At 45.5% G+C, this 15317-nt stretch overlaps 1 protein-coding gene across 3 annotated transcripts in view; it reads left to right on the forward strand.

Annotated features, from left to right (window-relative positions):
* LOC129834374 (ankyrin repeat domain-containing protein 11-like) overlaps window positions 1–15317 on the forward strand; it is a 145994-nt gene that overhangs the window by 109216 nt on the left and 21461 nt on the right. For all 3 annotated transcript variants that reach the window (XM_055899293.1, XM_055899295.1, XM_055899294.1), the window contains 2 exons: window positions 4660–4805; window positions 10412–10544. In XM_055899293.1, the coding sequence (XP_055755268.1) occupies window positions 4719–4805; window positions 10412–10544 (220 nt within the window). In that variant the 5' untranslated portion in view covers window positions 4660–4718. The remainder of the gene's footprint in view (window positions 1–4659; window positions 4806–10411; window positions 10545–15317) is intronic.

Genomic DNA, 15317 nt, shown 5'->3' on the forward strand with positions numbered 1-15317 from the left:
GGAAATTGTACTTGGTTAAGTTATTATACAAAATAATTATCTCAATATAATATGAAACTGTGTCGCACCACTAACATCAAAGGCTGGTTTCAATCGCGATGTGTGAATTTACGATGGGGGTGTGGAGTTTATTGTTCAAGATTCCTCAAACTAGGTCGGCACAATGTGTGTATCATAGAATCTTTGTCTCTGTTAGTAGTTGACCCCGAAGCCACTTTGTGCTGCGTAATGTGAGCTTGGAGTGTGTGAGGCTTTGGGGGATGGGGCCAGAGAAGAGGGGTGGAGGCAGAGCCGAGCAGAGCAGAGGTTTGCTGCGTCTCACTTTCCATATGCCAGGAAGAGAGAGGAGCAATGTTCCTCTGTCGGTGTGCGTCGCTGGCTCTGGGATATAAATAGCTGTCTTTGAGTAGGAGAGCTGCAGAGGGAGGGCCATGGCGCCAGGGCAGAGCTGAGTGCCAGGCAGCGTTCCCGGGTAGTGGAGAGAGAGAGGGAGGATGGCAGGAGGAGGGGCAGGCTCCAGCCCAGCCCTCTGCACACACTCTGGTAAAAAAAAAAAAGCATTATGGAGTAGAAAAATATTGAGAAACTCTTTACATATCATTTATTCATGGGCGCTCGGAAGCAACCTCTCCACATGCAGACGGAGAAGTGGATACTAAAGAGAATAGGGATAATCTAGTAGCGTGGCTGCATGGAGATTCAGCAGGAGGGAACTGGGCAGGAGAGAGGCCATACTAAGCTTAGAGCAGAGTAGGCCTCACTATGAAAACGTTGCAGATGGTTTAGCAAGGCGTCACTAGCTCCCTGCAGAGTTGGCCGTACTATAAAACCACTGCAGTGGTTGTAGCAAGGCCTCACTAGCTCACTGCAGAGTGTCTAGAGGGTTTCATGCTAGCACCTAACAGTAGGTTCAGAAAGGCCTCCCACACTAGCACACCAGTCCCTACTAGCAGTGTGCTACCAGTCCCTGCATCACACTAGCACACCAGTCCCTGCATCACACTAGCACACCAGTCCCTGCATCACACTAGCACACCAGTCCCTGCATCACACTAGCACACCAGTCCCTGCATCACACTAGCACACCAGTCCCTGTATCACACTAGCACACCAGTCCCTGCATCACACTAGCACACCAGTCCCTGCATCACACTAGCACACCAGTCCCTGTATCACACTAGCACACCAGTCCCTGCATCACACTAGCACACCAGTCCCTGCATCACACTAGCACACCAGTCCCTGCATCACACTAGCACACCAGTCCCTGCATCACACTAGCACACCAGTCCCTGCATCACACTAGCACACCAGTCCCTGCATCACACTAGCACACCAGTCCCTGCATCACACTAGCACACCAGTTCCTGCATCACACTAGCACACCATTCCCTGCATCACACTAGCACACCAGTCCCTGCATCACACTAGCACACCACTCCCTGCATCACACTAGCACACCAGTCCCTGCATCACACTAGCACACCAGTCCCTGCATCACACTAGCACACCACTCCCTGCATCACACTAGCACACCAGTCCCTGCATCACACTAGCACACCACTCCCTGCATCACACTAGCACACCACTCCCTCCAAGCACACCACTCCCTGTAGCACACCATTCCCTACATCACACAAGCACACCACTCCCTTCTAGCACACCGCTCCCTACTAGCACACCGCTCCCTGCTAGCACACCACTTCCTGCAGCACACTAGCACACCGCTCCCTGCTAGCACACCACTCCCTGCTATCACACTAGCACACCGCTCCCTGCTAGCACACCACTCCCTGCTATCACACTAGCACACCACTCCCTGCTATCACACTAGCACACCACTCCCTCCAAGCACACCACTCCCTGTAGCACACCATTCTCTGCATCACACTAGCACACCACTCCCTGCATCACACAAGCACACCACTCCCTGCATCACACTAGCACACCATTCCCTGCATCACACTAGCACATCACTCCCTGCAAGCACACCACTCCCTGCAGCACACTAGCACACCACTCCCTGCAAGCACACCACTCCCTGCAGCACACTAGCACACTACCCCCTCCAAGCACACCACTCCCTGCAAGCACACCACTCCCTGCAGCACACCACTTCCTGCATCACACTAGCACACCACTCCCTGCATCACACTAGCACACCATTCCCTGCATCACACTAGCACATCACTCCCTGCAAGCACACCACTCCCTGCAGCACACTAGCACATCACTCCCTCCAAGCACACCACTCCCTGCTATCACACTAGCACACCGCTCCCTGCTAGCACACCACTCCCTGCTATCACACTAGCACACCACTCCCTCCAAGCACACCACTCCCTGTAGCACACCATTCTCTGCATCACACTAGCACACCACTCCCTCCAAGCACAACACTCCCTGCTATCACACTAGCACAACACTCTCTGCTAGCACACCACTCCCTGCTATCACACTAGCACACCACTCCCTGCATTACACTAGCACAACACTCTCTACTAGCACAACACTCCCTGCATTACACTAGCACAACACTCCCTGCTATCACACTAGCACAACACTCCCTGCTATCACACTAGCACAACTCTCTGCTATCACACTAGCACAACACTCCCTGCTATCACACTAGCACACCACTCCCTGCTATCACACTAGCACAACACTCTCTGCTATCACACTAGCACAACACTCTCTGCTATCACACTAGCACAACACTCTCTGCTATCACACTAGCACACCACTCCCTGCTATCACACTAGCACACCACTCCCTGCATTACACTAGCACAACACTCTCTGCTATCACACTAGCACAACACTCCCTGCTATCACACTAGCACACCACTCCCTGCATTACACTAGCACAACACTCCCTACTAGCACAACACTCCCTGCTATCACACTAGCACAACACTCCCTGCTAGCACACTAGCACAACACTATCTGCTAGCACAACACTCCCTGCTATCACACTAGCACAACACTATCTGCTAGCACAACACTCCCTGCATTACACTAGCACAACACTCCCTACTAGCACAACACTCCCTGCTATCACACTAGCACAACACTCCCTGCTATCACACTAGCACAACACTATCACACTAGCACAACACTCCCTGCTATCACACTAGCACACCACTCCCTGCTAGCACAACACTCCCTGCTATCACACTAGCACACCACTCCCTGCTAGCACAACACTCTCTGCTATCACACTAGCACAACACTCTCTGCTATCACACTAGCACAACACTCCCTGCTATCACACTAGCACAACACTCCCTGCTATCACACTAGCACAACACTCCCTGCTATCACACTAGCACAACACTCCCTGCTATCACACTAGCACAACACTCCCTGCTATCACACTAGCACAACACTCTCTACTAGCACACCACTCCCTGCATTACACTAGCACAACACTCTCTACTAGCACACCACTCCCTGCTATCACACTAGCACAACACTATCTGCTATCACACTAGCACACCACTCCCTGCTAGCACAACACTCCCTGCTATCACACTAGCACAACACTCCCTGCTATCACACTAGCACAACACTCCCTGCTATCACACTAGCACAACACTCCCTGCTATCACACTAGCACAACACTCTCTGCTATCACACTAGCACAACACTCTCTGCTATCACACTAGCACAACACTCTCTGCTATCACACTAGCACAATACTCTCTGCTATCACACTAGCACAATACTCTCTGCTATCACACTAGCACAACACTCTCTGCTAGCACACTAGCACAACACTCTCTGCTAGCACACTAGCACAACACTCTCTGCTAGCACACTAGCACAACACTCTCTGCTATCACACTAGCACAACACTCTCTGCTAGCACACTAGCACAACACTCTCTGCTAGCACACTAGCACAACACTCTCTGCTATCACACTAGCACAACACTCTCTGCTAGCACAACACTCTCTGCTAGCACACCACTCCCTGCTATCACACCACTCCCTGCATTACACTAGCACACCACTCCCTGCTAGCACACCATTCCCTGCATCACACCAACACTGTGTAGTATTAATGTTGGGTAGGGCAGCAGGGCTGTTGTCCAGACATGCCATATCCCTGAAGACATTCCTCAGCTGTTACCAGGAGTCATGAAGCAGATATGTTTGTCTCCTGTCCCACAGTAAAAACCGTTTTGCTGGCATTGCGCAATATAGCAAAACCTATAATTCTCCCCATGTTTATTGTAATCGAGATGGATTAATGTTATTGCCATCAAGACATTGGTTTCAATTAGGAATGTATTGTGTGTGAATAAGGGATTAGCTACTTTACAGGATGGTATTAAAAACTTGCTTAGACTCGCTTCCGTAGGCCTGTTTTTCACCCGCATTGACCACTATCTCTCTCACCCTATGGATATGGCAATGAAACACCCTAAACTTACAGGGCAGAGAGTGGGTCTGGAGCAGGGGCATTATTCTGCACACTTCCTCACCTTTGAAACCAGAATGCAGGTGTAATTGTTGAAAATGGGGAGCCTGATGTACTGCTAATGGGAGCATTGTGCGGCAGGGTGGAAATGTGTTTTCTGTGGAGGCGAGTGACCAGGTGCTAACGTGTCTCTTTCCATCTCCCCCTCTATCTCTCTCGCTCTCTCCTTTGGCAGACGGTCGATGACGATGCGATGGAAGCGTGAATGAGGTTTGGCGTGGCGATAGCTGAACGATGCCCAAGGGTGGGGGTTCAAAAACCCCCCAGCTGGAAGACTTCCCACTCAACACTGACATGGTGGAGAAGCAGAGTGGGAAGAAGGTAAGAAACACACACATACTGACACACCACAAATCGATATGTATGCTATGATGCTGGTAAAGTTGTCTCGCACACCTACAGTGCTGGTCATAAAAAAGCTAGCTAGCTCATGGATGCAAACAATGTTCTTCCCCAAAAACAGAGCAAAACGACAATCTGTTTCAGTAGCTATAGTTTAGCTAGCTAACTATATTGCTAGGTGTCATTTAAAATAACCCTAATTAATAAAGACATTTCTTATTTGATTAATGGTGGTCGGACCCATCTATGTGAAGCTAGACACAATAAGGATTAGCCACAATAGTGGACTTAAAAGTATGTCATTGACAGTGATGCAAATTAATACAAAATAGTAGAATTATGCCATAATTAAATAGATCATGCTAAACGAGGTTGAAACGTTGTTATATAAAATCAACAAAAGACAATTTGTTAATTTGACAAAAATCTGTTAATCACACTGGAAGTATTAGACTTTAGAATTACATTGGGAGCATACTTATTTCACTGTACAGCCTTACCTATGGATTGTGGATCAATGACATGGAGTATCAGTCTACTCAGTGACTCCCAGAGAACATTAGCGTCGTAGCTCTTATTATGGGACTCTGAAACAACTGAATTGAGCCACATTTATTGTCAAACTATGTGTATTGAACATTATTCCCGATGAAAAACAATACTGCATGGATGTTTTGGAGTCTGAGGACGTTGGGAAAAAATATCTTGGGTATTGAGTAGACTGATACCCCATTTCATTGATCCCCAAACCTTAGGTAAAGCTGTACAGTGCAACATGAATGTCAATACACACAATAGGCTGACTGAGGAGGTGATTTCACACAGTCACAGTCCCGTGATAAGAGCTACAATGCTAATATTTGCGTAAACTCTAAACAATTGTGTTCTGTGGGTGTTTCCGAGTAGACTGATACCCCATTTCATTGCTTCACATTCCAACCTTGTTTAACATTATCTAGTCTAAATATGGCATGATTCCACCCATATTAAACTTATGCATAACTTCCAAAGAGTTAGTTTTATTTTGAAGACAAACTGCAAATTCCACTATTGTGCCTAATCCTTATTGTGGCTAGCTTCACAACACGTAACCTGGTCCGGTCGAACCTCACGAGCAAGAAGAAGCTAGCTGGCTGCTTATAACGTTAGCTTTGGGCACAAGGCTACGTAGCTGGCTAGCTATTTATTTTCATGAACTGAAGTTCAATTTCAATAGGTTAACAACAAGTGGCACCCTAGCTAATACTTACTCACAAGGATTCCAAAATCATTGCTAAGAAAAATGAAAATGATTGCAGTTTATACTGGTCATTGTTTTCAGGCTGGTTGTATCGGTGCTAGCTAGGTACCGAGCTAAAGCTAGCTACCCCAGAAGTTGTGGTCGAACAAAAAAATGCTTTATTACCAATACAGTATTGTAAACACATCATTCGTGGCCGGTGTTTGCTTGTTTGGGATAACTTTTTTGTACAGCTTTGACAGTAACTTTTTTGTACAGCTTTGACAGTGCTACTGATAGTAGTGGTGGCGCTTGGCTTGCACATGCAAATTCAGAACACACAACATTCTATAACTGAGCTGTGTTATTTGACGTGTCAAATTAAAAACGTATTTAACGCGTCAAATACGACTTGACCAGTCAGTGAAAGCCAACATCACCCACGACAGAGAACAGTTGATTGTCAAAGGCAATGAATTCCATTATCTTGGCGTTGATGGATTTCGCCTTTGAGTTGTCTCGCTGAAATGTTCTTACTCTTTCAAATGACTGCTGGACTTGTTGACTGCTCGATCCACACAGCAGACATTGTGGGCTAAGTTAGGAATGCTGTGTTGCACTTGTTGCGCTACATTTTACGTGGCGTCATTATGTCATGTACCTACATTATATAGGTATGAACGGTAGCTTTGACATCGTTTTTTTAAATCGACGTTAAACTAGACTGATACCGACGTTGGCATTTTTAGCTAATACCGGCCAAATAAAATTAAATTGTATTGGTTACATACACATGGTTAGCAGATGTTAATGCAAGTGTAGCGAAATGCTTATGCTTCTAGTTCCAACAGTGCAGTAATATCTAACAAGTAATCTAACAATTCCCCAACAACTACCTAATACACTCAAATCTAAAGGGGTGAATGAAAATATGTACATCTAATTATATGGATGAGCGATGGCCATGCGGCATAGGCAAGGTGCAGTATATAAAATACAGTATATACATGTAATGTAAGATATGTAAACATTTATTAAAGTGTCATTGTTTAAAGTGACTAGTGATCCATTTATTAAAGTGTCCAGTGATTGGGTCTCAGTGTAGACAGCAGCCTCACTGAGTTAGTGATGGCTATTTAACAGTCTGATGGCCTCGAGATAGAAGCTGTTTTTCAATCTCTCGGTCCCAGCTTTGATGCACCTGTACTGACCTCGCCTTCTGGATGATAGCGGTGTGAACAGGCATTGGCTCGGGTGGTTGTTGTCCTTGATGATCTTTTTGGCCTTCCTGTGACATCGGGTGCTGTAGGTGTCATGGTAGGCAGGTAGGGTGCCCCCAGTGATGCGTTGTGCAGACCTCACCACCCTCTGGAGAGCCTTGAGGTTGAGGGCGGTGCAGTTGCCGTACCAGGCTGTGATACAGCACGACAGGATGCTCTCGATTGTGCAACTGTAAAAGTTTGTGGGATTTAGGTGACAAGCCAAATTTTCTTCAGCCTCCTGAGGTTGAAGAGGCGCTTTTGCGCCGCCTTCACCACACTGTCTGTGTGGGTGGACCATTTCAGTTTGTCTGTGATGTGTACGCCGAGGAACTTAAAACTTTCCACCTTCTCCACTGCTGTCCCGTCGATGTGGATAGGGGGGTGCTCCCTCTGCTGTTTCCTGAAGTCCACGATCATCTCCTTTGTTTGTTGACGTTGAGTGAGAGGTTGTTTTCCTGACACGACACTCCGAGTGTCCTCACCTCCTCCCTGTAGGCTGTCTCTTCGTTGTTGGTGATCAAGCCCACTACTGTTGTGTCGTCTGCAAACTGGATGATTCCAATATGTTCACCGATTTATCGTGCATCCCTACTTAAGATACAAGTTTGCAAAATGCACTATGTCAAACAGTTGTTATTTTGTTTTTTTACCGACGTGAATTATCTCTGAAACGTTCCTTGCTACTGTATTGAATGCACTATGAATACCATCACACAACCCTCCCCTTTAAATACAGACATGCTTTCTGTGTTTCTAGATGTAGCCTAGAGCCAGGGAAATGGTTGTATGTAGTGTTGCATCAGCTTAATGACTCATGATATAGCATAGGTTATGTGCTTTAGCCAGACAGCTATATATGGCTCATCTGAGTAGGTAGTCCCGGTTTTATCTATGAACTAATCTTCTTTGTTTTTGACCAATGAAGTGGAGGCTGCTGGCACTGTGGCAAATTTAGATCCTCGTGCATCAAACACAGCATTACGTTGCTAGGCAGGCAGGCCAGGGCATTCTGCTGCAGTCAGCCTGACACAGACACTCAGACAAAACATGAGAGATTAGTTCCTAGAGATGTTCTCCCTAGGTTCTATGTTAGACCACTGAATATCATTTCCCAGAAGTGGATTCTAATGAACGGAGCTGTTAATTAGATGTGAGCAGAGTTGTAATGGTAACGTAATAACAGGTGCCATTTCCTGTGTTATTGTTTCTCAACATGGTTGTGATACTAGGGATAAGGGAGACATTTCAGTGGGGTTTTCCCCTAGGTAGTGGGGAGAGCTGTCCCTTTAAATGGCAGCTAAAGCCAGCTTGTGTTTTTGTGGACGTGTTGCCAGCATGGACAGCCACAGTGGGCTTAGACGCAGAATGATGATGTCATGGTAATCACTGGGTCAGCAACAGCAGCAACCCAGAGGTGCAGCTTTACGCGCGTCTGCTATGTACAGCCTTCCGCACAGAATTGCATCAGACTCTGGGAGGGAGAGGAGGAGCGAGAGCATTGCTAGGAGACCAGTAAACACGGTCTCTCATGAAGGCCGCCTTGAAGCAGTGGCTCACAGCTGTCTTTTTAATTCAGCTCTCTTTTCTCCGCGTGTTGCAGCAAGACTAGCTCTGCCTAGCACTAACGCCTCTGTCGGTCTTGACATGTTGTTTTGTGTATGTGCGTGCCTGTGTCAGCTGTCTGTGTACTGTCTTTCTGTTTGGAAATTCCTCCTACATGTAGACCTACAAATAGTGTCTCGTTCCCTCCCTCTCGCTGGTGTACAGAGTTACTGCTAAGCCTAGCTCTAAGCAGCAGGAAGACCTTGCTGTGTGTCTACACTGTACTGTAAGGGTGACATCATAGTCTCATGACTGTAGGAGAGCCGGGGGCTGGGACTTGCCAGGGCGGGCTGCAGAGTGAGCCACTGTACAGCAGTGGGAACTAGCCTGAGAAAGAGAGAGCGTTCTGCTGCTACATTCCACCTCTTATCTGACCTGATCGGATCACGCGTCTCTGCTCTGTGGTAAACAGCCACCTACACAGAGCTCTTTAATTAGCCTTCCTTACCACAGACAGCACCCGGCTGACAACCCAGCTGCTCTGGCCCTCTAAATCTAGTGTTTAGAAAAAGAGGCATTACATAAGGTTTTATTTATTTGTTTTATAATCGTTTGCAATGTTTTTAATTATAGCAATCATTCAAATCTGGGTTCAGAGTTCTTTTAACTTTGACTACAAACTAAAACCATCAGGTTGCAGTTAATAGCCTGATATTTGAATATATATATATATATATATATATATATATATATATATAAGCAGTATATTGTATAGAGGAGAGATATATATTTTCCTGTCTTTGGAACACTGCACTAAAATCCATGCGCCGTTTTTCTTATGAAGTGTTAGCCAGATCTCCCTGCTCCTTAGAGCTAAATGTGAGGGTGTTTCGTGTGAGAGCCGAGCAGACGGGCCCCGATCAGAGCTGCTGCATGGCCCTTTAACAGCAGTCTTTTGGGCCAAGCAGGCCGAGGGAGAGGCAGCGCTGTACTGTGCTGTATAGACAGAACGTCAGCCGGAGGGAGCCGTTGGTGCCGGAGCAGGCCGCTTGCTGATGGGGGGACGGGAGCTTCTGATGGGTTCCAGTTGCCATGGACCACAGACCCCGGCGATGTTACCGCTTCTTCCATCTCTCTCTTTCCATTTGAGACCGTCTGCCTCGGAACGCCGAGAGGAAATTCCATGGAAAAGGCACGCTCTGCAAATCCCCTAATCGCTGGAAGTCTCCAGGCAGACAGAAGCACGCTGCAGTGTAAAGCTTTGGGAAACACAGCTGCCGCCTGCCTGTCTCTTCGTGTCCCTCTGTCAATGTGTCCTGGCCTGGATGGCCTGTGTCTCTCTGTCTGTTAAGGCTCTGTCTTCTCCCAGTGCTAAGGGAAGTCTCCAACATTAGGCTAAAACTTGGCACTCGTCTAGAGGAAGTTCTATAAATATCCTTCCACATCAGCCCTTTCATTTTAAACTACAGTTTTAGTAGCTAGTAGTGTACCCCATAAATTATCATCTGTGTGTCTTTATAGCTGTGCAATACGGTGTTCATGTTTCTTTTCTTTTTTGCCAGGATAAAGTATTGTCAAACAAGACTCCTAAATTGGACCGCAGCGATGGCGTCAAAGAGATGAAAGAGAAGGCATCCAAGAGGAAGCTTCCCTTCACTGTTGGAGCCAATGGAGACCAGAAAGATTCTGACTCAGGTAAGACTGGAGGGGGAGGGGATTTACATCACTTCCTCAGCCTGGCAGTGCATGCTGGAAAAATTATTTTTTTACCTTAATTTAACTAGGCAAGTCAGTTAAGAACAAATTGTTATTTACAATGACGGTCTAGGAACAGTGGGTTAACTGCCTTGTTCAGGTGCAGAACGACCGATTTTTACCTTGTCAGCTCGGGGATTTGATCTAGCAACCTTTCGGTTACTGGCCCAACGCTCTAACCACTAGGCTGCCTGCCGCCCCTATATGTGCACACACATATTTAGCAGATGTTACTGCGTGTGTTGCGTAATGCTTGTGTTCCCTAGCTCCAACAGTTAACAATACACAACAATACACAGAAATCTAAAAAGTTAAAGAATGAAATTAAGAAATATAGAAATATTAGGAGCGATGTCGGAGTCCGGAGTATAAATATGTGTGTGTGGGTGGATGGGATGTATAGATCATATAGACAGTATGTGGGTAGAATATGTAGTATATCTGAAGAATAGTATATGTACAGCAGTAGTTAAATAGGATAGGCCTTGACTAGAATACAGTATATACATATGAAGTGGGTAAAACAGTATGTAAACATTACTTAAAGTGACCAGTGTTCCATGACTATGTACATTTACATAGGGCAGGAGCCTCTTAGGGGCATGGTAGCCTAACCATGTGGTAGCCGTCTGTTGACAGTGACTAAAGTTCAGGGCAGGGTACTGGGCAGTGGCCAGCTAGTGGTGACTATTTAACAGCCTTATGACCTTGATAAAGAAGCAGTTTTCAGTCTCTCGGTCCCAGCTTTGATGCACCTGTACTGACCTCGCCTTCTGGATGATAGCGGGGTGAACAGGCCGTTGCCCGGGTGGTTGTTGTCCTTGATGATTTTTTTGCCATTCCTGTGACACCGGGTGCTGTAGATGTCCTGGAGGGCAGACAGTGTGCCCCAGGTGATGCGTTGGGCTGACCACACCACCCTCTGGAGAGCCTTGAGGTTGAGGACGGTGCAGTTGCAGTACCAGGCGGTGATACAGCCCGACAGGATGCTCTCAATGGTGCATTTGTAAAAGTTTGAGGGTCTTATGGGCCAAGCTAAATTTCTTCAGCCTCCTGAGGTTGAAGAGGTGCTGGGCTGAGAGGTGTGATGGTTAAGCTCCTGCAGACTGTTTTTTTATAACCTCAAAGAAGGCTGTGTGTTTTGGTTAGCCTTGGTTTAACTTGGTTCAACTGTCCATCATTGGGAAAAAGAGAAAAGGGCCACACGGAACATGGGCCAATTAAGTGAGGATTTGTCAATCACGAGGGCCTGAAAAGGTTTTGGGTGAGACACTCACTTGTGTTATTCTTTAATAAGAGAGAAAGGGGGAACTACTGTTCCAGCTTGTTTGGCTTGAGCTTTGAGGATCTTGAAATGATTTGTTGATGATGGTCTGTAATAACACAGTAATGGAACCCACATCTGTGTGCTGGGTTATTGGGTTGGTTTGAAATGCTGCTGTGAACTTCAGTTGTTATTTATTTGGGTAATATGAAGTCCAAACCATTGTGTACATTTCTCTTTTTGTTTTAGTGACCTTTTGCAGGAAAAGTTCAACTGTATTTGTCTATTTTTAAGATATATTGAATATAGAACCTGTGTTCTCAGTGCAGCTTTAGTGACCAAATCAGGAGCGTAGTCAATTCCCCCGGTTAGTCACTACTATAGTGGCTTGGTTGTGTGTTGGCAGGTGGTAGTGACTATGTAACCTGTTAGCAGGCTGTTGGCAGAGAAAGGTTGCCTCCCACCTCAGTTTCTCCCCTCCCCCTGTCTAGAACAGTGCGCTGATTGTCTATTGTTATGCTAATGTTAGAGAGAGTCTCTGCCTCTACAGGCTGGATGCCTGTCAGTCTCTCACATCAACTAGACCATAATTCACTCATTTGCTTTGCCTGAAATGTATACACTTTCTGGGTGGAAATGTCTTCGTGTTCCCTGCCTGTTACCTTCTCAGTGTCTTTTCCATCTACGTGTCTTAAACCTGGCTGTACAATGGAAACATTCATTAAATGGTTCATCCTTCATTGTGTTAGTTTTGTCTCCATGTAGTGTGTGTGTGGTTTCACACACACACTCCCCCTCTTCTGTTGTCTTGGCCTTGATAGCTAGTTCCTTTCATGCTGTGTTATTGTCTATACCAGAGGTCGACCGATTAATTAGGGCTGGCCGATTTAAATTAGGGCTGATTTCAAGTTTTCATAACAATCGGTAATCTGGGTTTTTGTACACCGATTACATTGCAATCCATGAGGAAACTGCATGGCAGGCTGACCACCTGTTACGCGAGTGCAGCGTCAAAAGGACCTTGTGGCTGCAATGAGCCACGGTAAGTTGCTAGCTAGCATTAAACTTGTCTTATAAAAAACAATCAATCTTCACATAATCACTAGTTAACTACACATGGTTGATGATATTACTAGGTTAACTAGCTTGCCCTGAGTTGCATATAATCAATGCGGTGCCTGTTAATTTATCATCAAATCACAGCCAACTTCGCCAAACGGGGGATGATTTAACAAAAGCACATTCGCGAAAACAGCACAACCGTTGCACACGAATGTACCTAACCATAAACATCAATGCCTTTCTTTAAATCTACACAGAAGTATATATTTTTAAACCTGCATATTTAGTTAAAAGAAATTCATGTTAACAGGCAATATTAACTAGGGAAATTGTGTCACTTCTCTTGCGTTCATTGCACGCAGAGTCAGGGTATATGCAACTGTTTGGGCCGACTGGCTCGTTGCGAAATAATTTGCAAGAATTTTACATAATTATGACATAACATTGAAGGTTGTGCAATGTAACAGCAATATTTAGACTTAGGGATGCCAGCCATTCGATAAAATACGGAACGGTTCCGTATTTCACTGAAAGAATAAAGGTTTTGTTTTCTAAATGATAGTTTCTAGATTTGACCATATTAATGACCAAAGGCTCGTATTTCTGTGTTTATTATAAATTAAGTCTTTAATTTGATATTTGATAGAGCAGTCAACCTAAGCGGTGGTAGGCAGCAGCAGGCTCGTAAGCATTCATTCAAACTTTACTGCGTTTGCCAGCAGCTCTTAGCAATGCTTGATCCACAGCGCTGTTTATGACTTCAAGCCTATCAACTCCTGAGATTAGGCTGGCAGTACTAAAGTGCCTATAGTCAAAGGTATAGGAAATACAAATGATGTAGAGAGAAATAGTCGACGCGTCATAATTCCTATAATAACTACAATCTAAAACTTCTTAACTGGGAATATTGAAGACTCATGTTAAAAGGAACCACCAGCTTTCATATGTTCTCATGTTCTGAGCAAGGAACTTAAACGTTAGCTTTTTTACATGGCTCATATTGTACTTTTACTTTCTTCTCCAACGCTGTGTTTTGCATTATTTAAACCAAATTGAGCATATTTCATTATTTATTTGAGGCTAAATTGATTTTATTGATGTATTATATTAAGTTAAAATAATTGTACATTCAGTATTGTTGTAATTGCCATTATTACATATATATAATATATATTATATAAATACATTTTTAAAAATGGCAGATTAATCGGCATCAGCTTTTTTTTGGGTCCTCCAATAATCGGTATTGGCGTTGAAAAGCCTAATCGGTCGACCTGTAGTCTATACCCTAAGGAATTTGTTAACCATTTTACAGCTGTCCCCTCCCCCTGACATTGGTGTCTTTCTGATGATCCTGTATCTCCCCTTGATATGGTGAACTCTTTTTCTTTGGCCCTTTATTGTGGGGATAGAGTCTAGACTGTGGCCCAGTAGGCCCGTGTATGGAGGGGTTGTGTTCCCCTGGCCTGCTCCCTTGTGCCTGCAGAAAAGACCAGAGGTGGTCCTGCCGCCCAGGTTCTGCTAGAGGAGTCTGGTCCGGCTGTGCTGCTGCAGGCCTCATGTCTGGTGAAGATGAATGTCAAGAGACCACAGAGGGATTCTGAACCCTGGGGAAAAACCACCACAGGGATTCCAGTAGTGAACTTTGAGGATGTGGAGGAAAGTGCAGGCTGTACAGTCCTCTCCTAGTGGGCTGGGCTTCAGATGACCCCCTGAAGGAGAGAGAGCTTCACATTTCTCCACCCTCCTCATCCTGAGTGGAAAAAAACAACACAGAGAGCGAGTGATGAAACAGAAACCTCCTTAATGACTGCATAGCTATTTTCTCTTTCGCCCTCCTCGCTCGGTCTCTCTTTCTTTCTCTTTCTCAATCTGTCTGAGGTTATGGCAGTCAGTCCAGCCGGCTCCACTTCTGCTCAGAAAAGGAACTACTTGTCTGTTGTTTTCACTGTGCTGCGGGGCTGCTGGGAGAATACACCCCTCGTGCTAGTGTGCTGATGGAGAGTTCAGACTGGGGCTATGCTATGTGCTCAGTGGTTTTGCATGGCATCCGTAACACAAATGACCATAGTTGGCCTATGAGATAATGTTTTGAAGCTATAGCTTGAGGCAGCTGAACAAAAAGATAGTGTTGAATTCGTAACATATTGGCTTTTGAGAAATGTACGATGTGACTACTTTTGATTGTATTGTTCAGCTATGAAAGATGAGTCAGACCCTTCACATCCCCTTATTATTTGGCTAGTTTTGGTGGAAACCGACAGTGGAGGGACACAGGGAACTCATCTAACGTGGACCAGGCTATATACTTCATTTGAAATGCAGAATTCATACTGTCGGTCATTTTCTTACCAGGGATTTGCTTCATTCTGCATTTGTGTTGTCTT

This window comes from Salvelinus fontinalis, chromosome 35 (genome assembly GCF_029448725.1).
Source record: "Salvelinus fontinalis isolate EN_2023a chromosome 35, ASM2944872v1, whole genome shotgun sequence".
Taxonomy (NCBI): domain Eukaryota; kingdom Metazoa; phylum Chordata; class Actinopteri; order Salmoniformes; family Salmonidae; genus Salvelinus; species Salvelinus fontinalis.